This window comes from Microcaecilia unicolor, chromosome 9 (genome assembly GCF_901765095.1).
Source record: "Microcaecilia unicolor chromosome 9, aMicUni1.1, whole genome shotgun sequence".
In the NCBI taxonomy this organism is placed as follows: Eukaryota; Metazoa; Chordata; class Amphibia; order Gymnophiona; family Siphonopidae; genus Microcaecilia; species Microcaecilia unicolor.
This window is the reverse complement of record NC_044039.1, coordinates 103,130,492-103,144,047: the sequence shown is the minus strand read 5'-3', so window position 1 is coordinate 103,144,047 and position 13,556 is coordinate 103,130,492. Positions and strand designations below refer to the sequence as shown.

The following is a 13,556-nucleotide window of genomic DNA, read 5'->3' as shown; positions in this document are numbered from 1 at the left end:
TGGGAAAGACCAAAGGTCCATCGAGCCCAGCATCCTGTTCCCAACAGTGGCCAATCCAGGTCACAGATACCCAGCAAGATCCCAAAAATGTACAAAATATTTTATACTGCTTATCCCAGAAATAGTGGATTTTCCCCAAGTCCATTTAATAACGGTCTATGGACTTTTCCTTTAGGAAGCTGTCCAAACCTTTTTTAAACTCCGCTAAGCTAACCGCCTTTGCAGAGTTTAATTACACATTGAGTGAAGAAATATTTTCTCCGATTCGTTTTAAATTTACTACATTGTAGCTTCATCGCATGCCCCCTAGTCCTAGTATTTTTGGAAAGCGTGAACAGATGCTTCACATCTACCCGTTCAACTGAACTCATTATTTTCTAGGCCTCTATCGTATCTCCCCTCAGCCGCCTTTTCTCCAAGGTGAAGAGCCCTAGCTGCTTTAGCCTTTCCTCATAGGGAAGTCGTCCCATCCCCTTTATCATTTTTGTCACCCTTCTCTGCACCTTTTCTAATTCCACTATATCTTTTTTGAGATGCGGCGACCAGAATTGAACACAATATTCGAGGTGCGGTTGCAACATGGAGCAATACATAGTAACATAGTAGATGACGGCAGAAAAAGACCTGCACGGTCCATCCAGTCTGCCCAACAAGATAACTCATATTTGCTGCTTTTTGTGTATACCCTACTTTGATTTGTACCTGTGCTCTTCAGGGCACAGACCCTATAAGTCTGCCCAGCACTATCCCCGCCTCCCAACCACCAGCCCCTCCTCCCAACCACCAGCTCTGGCACAGACCGTATAAGTCTGCCCTTAACAAGATACGGATGTAAAAAGAATTGAAGCGGTGCAAAGAAAAGCTATGAGAATGGTATGGGATTTGCGTTACAAGTCGTATGAGGAGAGACTTGCTGAACTAAACATGTATACTCTGGAGGAAAGGAGAAACAGGGGTGATATGATACAGACGTTCAAATATTTGAAAGGTATTAATCCACAAACGAACCTTTTCCGGAGATGGGAAGATGGTAGAACGAGAGGACATGAAATGAGATTGAAGGGGGGCAGACTCAAGAAAAATGTCAGGAAGTATTTTTTCACGGAGAGAGTAGTGGATGCTTGGAATGCCCTCCCGCGGGAGGTGGTGGAAATGAAAAGGCATTATAACATCCTCATTTTTGTTTTCCATTCCTTTCCTAATAATACCTAACATTCTATTTGCTTTCTTAGCCACAGCAGCACACTGAGCAGAAGGTTTCAACGTATCATCGATGACGACACCTAGATCCCTTTCTTGGTCCGTGACTTCTAACGTGAAATCTTGCGTGACATAGCTATAATTCGGGTTCCTCTTTCCCACATGCATCACTTTGCACTTGCTCACATTAAACATCATCTGCCATTTAGACGCCCAGTCTCATATGGTCCGCTTGTAATTTTTCACAATTCTCCCGCGATTTAACGACTTTGAATAACTTTGTGTCATCAGCAAATTTAATTACCTCACTAGTTACTCCCATTTCTAGGTCATTTATATATATGTTAAAAAGCAGCGGTCCCAGCACAGACCCCTGGGGAACCCCACTAACTACCCTTCTCCATTGAGAATATTGACCATTTAACCCTACTCTCTGTTTTCTATCTTTTAACCAGTTTTTAATCCACAATAGAGCACTCCCTCCTATCCCATTTTTACAGTATGTTTAATATTTCCATGCATGGCATCTTCAACAATAATAAACCTCAGAACCTAACAGACAAGAGAGAACTGAATTAAGGTGAATATGTTAGTTTTACTTTGTTTTTATTTATATTTCATTTTTTGCACTACCTGGAATTATTATACCAGGAATAATTAATAAATTAAAATGATAAATAATTAAGGAGCTAATTTTCGAAGCTGATATACATCTCAAAATGACCAAAATCACTACTTGCCAAAATCATCTGTTCGAAAAGGCAGAATTTAGATGTTTCCCACTGAGTTCGTTCCAATTACAAAGGGATGTTTTTGGGCAGGACTAGAGCGGGCCCAAAATAAAATGTCTTTTTTTTTGGGGGGGGGGGGGGGGGTTGCCGGGTTCTTGAAGCCTGGATTGGCCGCTGTTGGAGACAGGATGCTGGGCTTCATGGACCCTTGGTCTTTTCCTAGTATGGCGGTGCTTATGTACTTCAGTGATAATGGAGCAGGAAGACAAGTCCAAGTCTAAAAAGTACGTTTTTATCTAAAACTGTGTCAATCATGTTCAAGTTTTTAAAAAAGATGCTGTGAATGGCCAACTGATCAATGGATAGATTAAGGCTTGACCCCTCCTTAATCCCCCAAGTGGATGCTGTCCCCTCCCCCCCAGCCTTAAGAACTGAAACTGAAAGGGGATACCAGGCAATATGACAAATGTAGAGAAGAGGAGAAATATGAGGAAGTGCCTGGTAGTGATAGAAGATCTAATCAGTGTTTTACAACCTTTTTTTGTGTCATGGCACACCCAGCAATGGGTTCACTTTGTAACAACAAACCATTAACTTCTTTGTTCTTACTACCAGCTTCAACACCTTCTCTTCCATCTCCTAACTCCTTGGTACCACCACCTTCCCTTCCTCCACTGCTCTTGGCATCACCATTATCTCCTACTCACTTCCTGGCCTTTCCTCTCCCTCCCATCCAACTCCCCTGGTTTCATCATCATCAGTTCATAACCTCTGGCATCGTCACCTTCCCTTCACTTTCCCCTTCCCTTGATATCATTTTCTTTTCCTCTCCACCACACCTTCAGTTCACCATCTTTCCTTAGGTCCAAATTTAAGATGTTAGCATTATTAGGCAGGACTGGTGAGGGCAAGAGGTTGCTCTCCCAGAGATTTTAGAGCACAGTCTTAATTCAACCAGAATCAGACTTATTTAGACAAGTATTTGGTCCCTTCAAAATTTGGTGGCCTAGGCAGTTGCCTGTGTTTTCTGTGCCTTAATCTGGGCTTGTCTTCCCTTCCTCCACAACCTGATATCACCATCTTCCCTTTCATCCCTCTGTTGTCACCACCTGCCATTCACCACCAATACTTAGCGCCATCACCCAGATAGCTATGTGGGCAAGTTAGGTTGCAAAAATAACTGTCCTAACTTCTCCAGATAGTTATCCTGGTAGTTGCACTATGTATTAGTGGATAATTTCCAACCCCACCTTAGCTTCACCTAGTGCCACCCTGATACTACCTGGATAGTGGTGAGGTGGAAAGATATGATACACAGGGCCATTATATGAATAATTCTGCTGAATATTAGTGCATGGGCCAATGAACACTAGTTATCTGAATAGCAGATACTACTACTCAAATAATTAGCTTTAAATATTGACCCCTTTGTGGCTGAATACTCTTGCTAAGTTGAAAACTTTATTTATTCATGAAATTTATAGTCCGTACAATCTACAGTTCTTGGCAGGTCACAATAAAACATACATAATATCGATATAACTAGTCAGCTCTGCCTTCACTCTTCCCTAAACCTGGACCCGTTTTTTAAATTTAGATAAAACTTGGCCATTTTAGCCTTTTAAATACCATATTTTATCAATTGAAAATATGTAGATAAATGAGTTATGTATTTGCACCTGATGGTGCAAAAGTGTGTAACCTCATTGTGGCATAACTGCAAAAACAAAATTAACAAAGGGCAATGGAAAAATAAGAAGAATGAAATGGAGAGAGTAGGCTGACTAATCATCACAACTGCAATGTGCTCTTGACACAGTCCCCCAGTCTTATAAAATCCTCCTCCAGTTCCTCACAATCAACCTGTGACATTTAAATACATTAAATAACATTGTGTCATCATTAAATTTATCACTTCACTTATTCTTCCCTTTCCCAGATTATTTATAAATATATTAAAAAGCACCTGTCCCAGTACAGATCCTGGGGCACTCCACTAGTCATCCTTCTCCGTTGAGAGAAATGACTATTGTGATAATTCAAAGGCTCCACTCAGGTAGGATAAGCAGTTTGATAGTAAATCTGACTCCTTTTCTCAGCAGCCCATGAACAGAGCCCTAAGTAGGTTATAAAACCTGGAAGGGTCCTGGAAAGGATGGGAACCCAGCCCTCTAACTCCCAGGAAGCCCCAGAGTCAGTCCATGGGGCGGGCAAGGATGCAGAGTTAGCCCAGTATCCCTGGGCTCACTAAACAATACAACAGGGATTTACCTCAAGGTTGGGAGAGAAAGGAGCCAGCATGGACAATTAAGAATGCTGAGGGGAGAGGTGAGGGGGAGGGGTCAGTATGGGCCAACAAGAATGCAGAGGAGCTGAGGGGGAGGAGATGGAATGAGCAGATCAAGTTGAGTTTCAAGCGGCCTCAGCTCAGAGCTACCTATTCCAAGAAGAATCAGCAATGGAGATTGCCACAGAATAAATTGTGCCAGCAGGTCTGTGCTTGAAACCGCCTGAAGGATCTATTTTTTCACACTGTCTCGGCGGGTGGTACAGGGTGTTTGTAATTGCCGGTATGAGGGTGGAGGGACAGACTGAGCCACAGAGATGCTGAGTTGGTCAAAGTGTGTGAAAAATTATGAACTACCTGAAAATTAACTTGCAGTTTTCATCTGTGCTTTTCTGCTTTTGTTTATCTCTTGTGCTGGACAGAACTGTGCTCAGGAGGGAGAAGGTTTAAACTTCCCCTGGGTCGCCTGAGCGGCTAAGCAGATAGATTAAGAGAAACTGGTTTCTAACTTCTTCTGAAAATCCAGCTACATTATGCTTACAGACTCGCCCTTGGCCATATGGTTTTGAACCGCTTCAAAAAATCTCATAGATTGGTAAAACAAGACTTCCCTTTGCTAAATTCATGTTGATTTTTCCCTATTATTCTGTGTCAATTCAAATGTCTAGTCATTTTGCTGTTCAGAGTAGCTTGTAACGTGTTGCCTGGCACCAACTTTGACATGTGTTGTTGGTACTGGGGAATTTGTGATTAAATGTTTAAAAAATGCAGGATTCATTTGTTTGTTTTGCAGATTCTTATTGCATTGCGGCACCTTCACTTTAAAAACATAGTTCACTGTGACCTGAAACCAGAAAATGTCTTACTGGCATCAGCTGACCCATTTCCCCAGGTAAGTAGAAATGAGTTAGTTTTCAAAGGAAGTTATAAATTTACTTGTAACTGGTAAACTTATACCTACCTTTTCTATGGATGTTCTAAAGCAATATGGATTTTGCAGAGGATAAAATATATCTCACTGCCCCAGCACAATCCATACAGTGAAGGGCCAGAAGGAGGACACAATAAGAATAGCAATCTATGATTATCTGTGTACCGATGATATTCAACCATTCTACAGATCAACTATATGTTTAGTTGATCTGTAGAATCAACTAAACAGAGGCCATAACTAAATGGATAGCAACAATGGCAGTCACCACACTTAGTTGCGAAGTCTGTAAATTGGTGCCAAGGTATAGATGCACCAGTGCCATGTGCTTAGCGCCAATTCTTTAACAGCATCTATCTGCAAGATTCCATTATAGAATACTAGCATAAGCCAGCATTAGTGCAACTAACGTTAGGCACCAACCATTACACCAAGTCAGTAGCAGTTGTAACTTTTGACATCTAATTGTGCCCTGAAGGGTGCCCATGACCCACCCATAATCCACCCTTGTGTATGCCCCCCTTGTACTTATACATTAAGGGGCCATTTTACTAAGCAGTAGTAAGCCCACAATGGGCTTCCCGCACGCCAATCTAGAACCGCAGGAGCTCAGTGGTAGTTTCACCCCTAGCCCAGTGCTACAAAAATATGTTCTATTTTTGTAACACCAGAACTTAACCAGCAGTAATTGGGCAGCGCCACACACTGTCTCGTTACTGCTGGGTTAGCGTGGGAGCCATTACTGCCATCTCAATGAGTGGTGGTAAGGGATCCATACAGAAATGATCGTACGGTAAGTGGTTCACTTAACACATGGCTATTTCTTTTTCCCCAAAATAGACAGCCTTTTACCCTCTGCGGTAAAACGGGGCATCAGCACACATCAAAAACACACACTGATGCTAGGGCAGGCCCCCTTTTACCAAAGTTTAGTAAAAGGACCCATAAGTGATTTTGGCCCATAAGTGTATGTTACAGAATAGCACCTAGCACTTATGCATGTGATTGCCAGTTAGTGGCACCGACCATGTATAAGTGCTATTCTATAATTTACGCACACAATTGGCGCCTATCTTTAGGTATCAATTTATAGACTTGTCCTTTAAATGTATATTTGGCACTGTTGACTTGACACATACAGGTACTGAATATATGTATTAATTTAAGCACCAGCATTAATATTAACATGCTGGCAACCTTCCTGAATATTACCCTCAAAATATTTTATAATCTTTCCTACAGTATAATGTTTTCTAAGGCATGAACATTTCAACACACAGCATCTTTTATTTAGAGCATGACAGAACAAACTTAGTTTATCAAATAAATAATTACTGATTCAAACTTATTTTATTTATCTTCAAGTTGTAGAGAGAATTTGTTGGTCTTCATTAACCAGGCTTACAAAAATGCAACCCAAGTACACAAAGTTAGAAACACTGGAGGTAATTCTATAAGGAGGTGCATTCATTTAGGTGCCCCAATGATTTGGGGTGAGATCCTATTCTATAATTGCACCCAGGTGTCTAGATGCCATTATATAATTCTATTGTAATCCGATATGAGACGCTTAAAATACAGGCACCTGTAGGTTACACCAGCTATAGACCTGCTATAACTGCGGATGCCCAAATATGGCAGGGGCATGCATAACAGTATTCTGTAAGGTGAATGTGTAAGTGGTAGTCCTGCCATGCTCTGCCCCTGTGTATGCCCCCTTGCATTTAGGTGCTATGCCCCTTAGTCACACTCTTACAGAAAAGCACTTAGGGGGAATATTGACACATATGTGCATATGCATGCGTCGGTTTCAATATTCTACATTTATACATGTAATGTATGCATAAATATAAGCGCTCCATTATGGAATTGCCTCCTTTATGTCTACCTGCAGAATATTTTCTCTATAAATCAATAGGGCAATATTTCATTGGTTAAGAGGCATTTTCGGGTCAAGACAGTTGGCACTTAAATGCATAGTTGCTCTACAATCTATTCTATAAAGTAGCACATAAGTGCCTTGGTGTGAAACTGCAAAGGGAGCATACATGTACACATGGGCAGAACATGGGAGGGACATGAGCATGTCTCCAATTTATGTATGTAATTTATAGAACACTATAAGTTACGCACATTGCATGGCACACTTAGACATGGGTTGTGAAAGTGACACGTTGAGTGAGGCCAATATTGGAAGTAAGCGAGAAGAATGAGGTAGCCGTGACAGATGGAGTAAATTAAAGTCACCTAACAGCAAAAGAGGGGAAAAAGAGAGGACAGCATTCATAGAGAAATGCGGAAAGGTGATCTAAGGAAAGGGTAGATAGTGGAGGGGGATGGTAAAGAATGATCAGGTGTAAAAAGGTGGAGGAGGAAGACAGGTGCAAGATCAAAGCATTAGATATATAAATGGGCTTGAAGTCACAAGCTGTCATGCAGAGGGAGGAGGAATAGAAGCAGTCTACACCTGTAGTAGCTTTATTTTGAGCACCTCAGTCCTTGTACTTTTGGAAATATTAACAAATCTATCTGCTTCACTCCATTCTTGATTTTAGAGACCTCTATCATATCTCCGCCTCAGCCATTTCTTCTTCAAGCTGAAGAGCCTTAGCCTCTTTATCCTTTCCTCAAAGGGACGTCATCCCATTCCCTTTTTCATTTTGGTCACCCTTCTCTGTACCATTTCTAATTTCACTATCAGGCTATTTTCAAATGAGATAGACGTACAAAAAGTGACATAAGTCGAAACCTCTCTTTGGATGTCTTTCTCTGAAGTCTGTCAGAAGGACGTCCAAATCTCAAGGGGGCGTGCCAGGGACGTGTTCAAGGTGGGACTTGGGCGTTCCTAAGAAATGGACGTCTTTCAGCAATAATGGAACAAAAGAAAGACGTCCAAGACTAAAACTTTTGAGCTAGACCTGATTTTATAGGGAATAGCTGCAGTGGGAATTGAACCCACTTCCCCAGGATCAAGGGAGCAATGGTGAGATGTGTACCTAGGAGCATTTTATAAAGTCCATTGCAGGGCCCGCAAGGATACCCTATTGCTTTCCTGGGATGTCACTTTTCCACTATTCTACCTGATGCCAAGCTTTCTATTTTTTTTATAACATCTGAGCCTTGTGTCTATTGTTTATCATTAGATTTAGGCTTTGAATTCAGATCTATAGATGAAAAGGAGGTCTCATTACATATATCTAAATACCAGAGTGCTATTTTTCCATACTTCATAGCAAGAGTGTACATTCCCTAATTACCTGTCCCAAAGCAACTGAAGCTTTTACCTCCTCTGTGCATGTAAATGGTTTCATCCCTGTGTGTATTCTCTGATGCCGTGTGAGGCTTTCTTTCCAACCAAAGCTTTTTCCACACTCAGGACATGTAAATGGTTTCACTCCTGTGTGTATTCTGTGGTGCATTGTGAGGTTTACCTTCTGACCAAAGCTTTTACCAGACTCTATACATGCAAATGGTTTCTGTCCCATGTGGACTTTCTGATGCACTTTGAGATTTGCATTCCAACCAAATCTTTTACCACACTTAGAACATGTAAATGGTTTCACTTTATTGGGATTTTTTTTGTGTATTTTGTATGTTTTGCATCTGGATGTATTTGTTTGAAAATGGACCAAAAAATAAAACATTCAATTCACAAAACATTTTTCCAAACAGCATTTTCAAAAGGAAAAGAGACTTTTTTTGTAGAAAATGACCTTTCCTGTTCTGATTTTGGACATTTTACAAAAACCGTCCAAATTCAGACTTAGATGTCATATCCAAAAATGCCCCTTGTGCATTTGACTTGTCCAAAGTCACAAGAAGCAGCACTGGGAATTGAACCCATATTGCCAGGATCAAAGCCCGCTGCACTAACCACTAACCACTAGCCACTCCTCCTCTGTTTTGGACATTTTGCATTTGGATGTTTTGCATTTGAACGTCTTTTGTTTGAAAATGGATCAAAAAAAGGGACGTTCAAATCCCAAAAAGTCCAAATCACAGGACGTCCATAGTATTTTCGAACACAAAAGATAGACGTTCATCTTTTTCGAAAATGACCTTCTTTCCTGTTCGGAATTTGGACGTCTTTGTAAAACGTCCAAATTCTGATTGAGACGTTTCTTTCGAAAATGCCCCTTCACATCATTTTTAATATGCCGTGACCAGAATTGCACACAATATTCAAGTTGTGGTCACACCATGGAGCAATGGAGAGGCTTTATAATATTCTCAATTTTGTTCTTAATTCCTTTCCTAATAATTCCTAACTTTCTGTTTGCTTTCTTAGCCACCATTGCACACTGAGGAGAGGATTTCAACATCATCAACAATGACTCCTAGATCCTTTTCCTTGACTGTGACTCCTAATGCGTAACTTTGTATCATGTAGCTATAGTTGGGGTTCCTCTTCCCTACAAGTTTCACTTTGCACTTGCTCACATTAAATTTTGTTAGACATTTGGATTCCCTGTCTCCCAGTCTTGTAAGATCCTCTTGCAATTTCTCACAACCCTATTGTGATTTAACAACTTTGAATAACTTTGTGCTGTCAGCAAATTTGATCAACTCATTCATTATTCCTGATTCTAGGTTATTTAAAATATGTTAAAAAGCATATTTCCCAGCACAGATCCCTGGGGAACCCCACTAGTTACCCTTCTCCATTGAAATTATTGACCATTTAGCCATATTCTCTGTTTTCTATCTTGTAACCAGTTCTTAATCCTAAGTAGCACACTGCTTCCTATCACATGACTTTTTAATTTCTTCAGAAGTCTTTCATGATATATTTTGTCAAATGCCTTCTAAAAATCCAGGTAAATAATATCAAGTGGCTCATCTTTATCCACATATTTGTTTACTTCTTCAAAAAATGTAGAAGATTGGTGAGTTAAGATTTCCCTTGTTTTTGTCCTACAAATTTATGTTTATGTATATGTTTAGTAATTATGTTCCTTATAATAGTCTCTACCATTTTGCACAGCTCTTACATCAGGCTCACTAGTTTGTAATTTTTGGGTCACTTTGGAACCTTTTTAAAAAATTGATATTACATTAACCACTCCCCAAACTTCCGGTACCATTCTTGTATTTAAAGTTAAATTACAAATTACTAATAGATCTGCACTTTCCCTTGTTTAGTTCTATCAGTACTCTGCAATGTATACCATCTGATCCAGGTGATTTGTGCTCTTTAGTTTATCAAATTGCCCTATTACATCTTCCAGGTTTTACACAGATTTGCTTCATTTCCTCCAACTCATCACTATTGCTTCCAAGGGTACAGAAAAGCTTGTTTTTGATCATCTGGCATCTTTTGTTGACAGTAATTCCACATTACACCACAGTACTGAGACCACTATTGCTTGTCTTCTCAGTGACCTCCACTTACTCTTGACAAAGACCACATTGCATCCCTGGTGTCCATTGACCTTTCCTCCGCTTTTGACCTAGTTGACTAGTCAGTTCTGCTAACTGGACTACAAGCTATTGGCATCGATGGTTTGGTACTGATTTAGTTCTCCTCCTATCTCTCCGGTTGCTCCTTTTGTGTCAGCACTTCTTCCCACTATGATAGCTTTCCCCTTTGCTATGGGATCCCCCGGGGTTCTGTTCTTTTACCTTTGCTGTTTAATGTCTTCCTTAGTCCTCTAGTGATTCTCTTACAAGATTTCAACATCTGGTTCTTTTTTTTTATACAGATGACATTCTCCTAATTTTTCCAACCTTCCCCTTTTCTACTAATCTTGATCTCCTGTATGCTGCAACTCAGGCCATGTCCATCTGGCTCTCTGCCCATAGGCTCGTCCTGAATCCAACCAAGCACATTGCTTCTTGGATTACTGGTTTTCATTTGGCCCCTTCACTTCCTCTTTCACTGTTCAATACACTATTAACTCCGGTTACCTCATTTTGTTACCTTGGGGTCATTATAGACTCCCATCTGACATTCAAATATCAAATTTCTAAAGTAGTCCAATTTTGTTTCTATTGGCTTTGACGGCTCCGATCTATTAAGAAATACCTTGACTAGATTTCCTAAATCTTGGCTCTGGAATTTATGGACTTGAGTATTGGTTACTTTTGAAAATGTATATTTTCTTATTTTTTCCTATTATTATATACCTGTTTCTTTTATTGGATACTTTCCTAAGCAAGATGTTTCTTGTAATAAGTTGAATAAATGAATAAATATTAAAATTAAAAAAAAAAAAAAAAGAAATACCTTGACTTTTCCACTATGCACACTCTTATTCACGCATTTCTCATCTCATGTCTGGATTATTGTAATTGACATCCAACTTCGCAGTCTTCAAACATTACAGAATTCTGCAGCTCATCTACTGCTAAACGATAAGAAAATTGACCATGTAACTCCTCTTTACATTCAGCTTCACTCGTTACCCTTCCCTTTCCTGTCCTGGTTCAGAATTCTGGTTCTCACTCACAAAATATTCCATTCCAGTTCCCCATCCTTCCTCTAAGTGGGTGCGATTCCCTGTACCCCTACTTGCTCTCTCCATTCCCTCTATGCCCACTGCCTAATACTTCCATTTCTGAGACTTGCCCATTATGAAACCACACAGTCCTCTGCGTTCAACTTTCTAGACTCTGAATGTGTACTTTCCTTTGCCTTCACGTGCCACTTTTTTACTTCTGCATTTAACCTCTCTGTTGACTCCCTCTCCCACCTACCTTCACAAGGAGGCATGCTGGAGGCAGGATTTGGTTGTTACCAAAACTTGTATGTTTTTCTGCCATAATGGAACAAAGCAAAAATGTCCAGCGCTAAAAGTTAGATGCTTTGGTCTAGACCTGTTTCAATCACGACTAAGTCACAAAAAGGTGCCCTAAATGACCAGATGACTGCTGGAGAGATTAAGGCATGAACCCCTTTACTCCCCCAGTAGTCACCTACCGCTTCTTACCCCCAAAAGATATGAAAGAAACAGTACATACCAGCCTCTATGATAGCTTCAGATGTTATAGCCAGCCCTGAAGTAGCCTAGTGGTCTGTGCAGTGCAATGTAGAGAAGGGGAACCCAGGCTCATATCCCACTCTGTTACACTTGTGGTGGAAAGTGTGAGCCCTCCAAAACCCACTAAAAACCTACTGTACCCACATATAGATGGCACCTGCAGATATAAGGGCTATTGTAGTATATAGTTGGGTACAGTAGGTTTTTGTGTGGAGGGCTCCCCATACAATATAAGGGGATAATGGTGAGATGTGTACCAGGGCCATTTTCCCCGCAGCTTGGTAAAAGGACCTCAGAGTGAGCATTCAGAATAATATTTGATTATATTTATTGGCTATAAACATAACCAGCAAAGTATAGAAGGTTTGTAAAGATTTTTCCCGCAAAAAAATTAGTAAGTTTAAATAGATCAGAGAAAATTCACAGGTTGATTAATAATTGGATATTTGCATGGAAGTTTAAGGTCAAAGCAACCACCCAGTTGCATGACCTTAACTTGCAGCTTATAAAAAAGCTTCTCTTTTTCTCAGTTTTGAGGGGTTTTAAAGATGTGAGATCATGCCTATTGAATTTTTTTCTCTGTTTCACTGTCAAAAATATTCTGTTTTCTCAAAAGCTAGAATGATGTTAAAGATCCTGATGCAGACTGTACCTGAAGTATTTCTTAATAATATTAAGTAAGATGTCTGGTGCTAAAATACATAAGAAACATCAAAGAGAACAGAAGATAACCAAGATAGACCAGATACAAATCGCTAAAATACATAAGCGCAAGTTAAAATGGAATAAAGTTCATCTCGATTAATGGGTATAAGTGTGTTTAAATATATAGTTTATGTACTAGTTTAGGGTTTAAAGTTTCTGTTACAGTTTCATATAAATCTGTTTTAGAGTATAGTTTAGCATTTAAAGTTGCTTTTTTCTAAGCCAATTGATATATGTAAAAAAGATAGGGTGCAGCTAGGTGTCATGCATGCTGATCTAGAACTATGTATTCTGCACAGGTGAAACTCTGTGACTTTGGCTTTGCCCGGATCATTGGTGAGAAATCTTTCCGACGGTCTGTGGTGGGCACACCAGCATATTTGGCTCCTGAAGTGCTACAGAATAAAGGCTACAACCGATCCCTAGATATGTGGTCTGTTGGTGTCATTATCTATGTGAGCCTCAGTGGCACTTTCCCCTTCAATGAGGATGAGGACATCCACGATCAGATCCAGAATGCTGCATTCATGTATCCACCCAACCCATGGAAGGAGATATCTCATGAGGGTAATTGATGATTCTATGAAGCTGATTTTGGGATGTCTATAATGTTCCTATTCCAGTTGTTATTCCACCGCTTATGAATTGAAGAATAAATAGTAGAGCAGTAAGGATCCTAAAATCGATAAGGCCTGGGCCATAGGTGTCGGAGCCTAAAGGGT

At 40.1% G+C, this 13,556-nt stretch overlaps 1 protein-coding gene across 1 annotated transcript in view; it reads left to right on the top strand.

Annotated features, from left to right (window-relative positions):
• PRKD1 (protein kinase D1) overlaps positions 1-13,556 on the top strand; it is a 290,788-nt gene that overhangs the window by 243,713 nt on the left and 33,519 nt on the right. The window contains exons 15-16 of the mRNA XM_030215182.1: positions 5,012-5,110; positions 13,134-13,401. Of these exons, the coding sequence (XP_030071042.1) occupies positions 5,012-5,110; positions 13,134-13,401 (367 nt within the window). The remainder of the gene's footprint in view (positions 1-5,011; positions 5,111-13,133; positions 13,402-13,556) is intronic.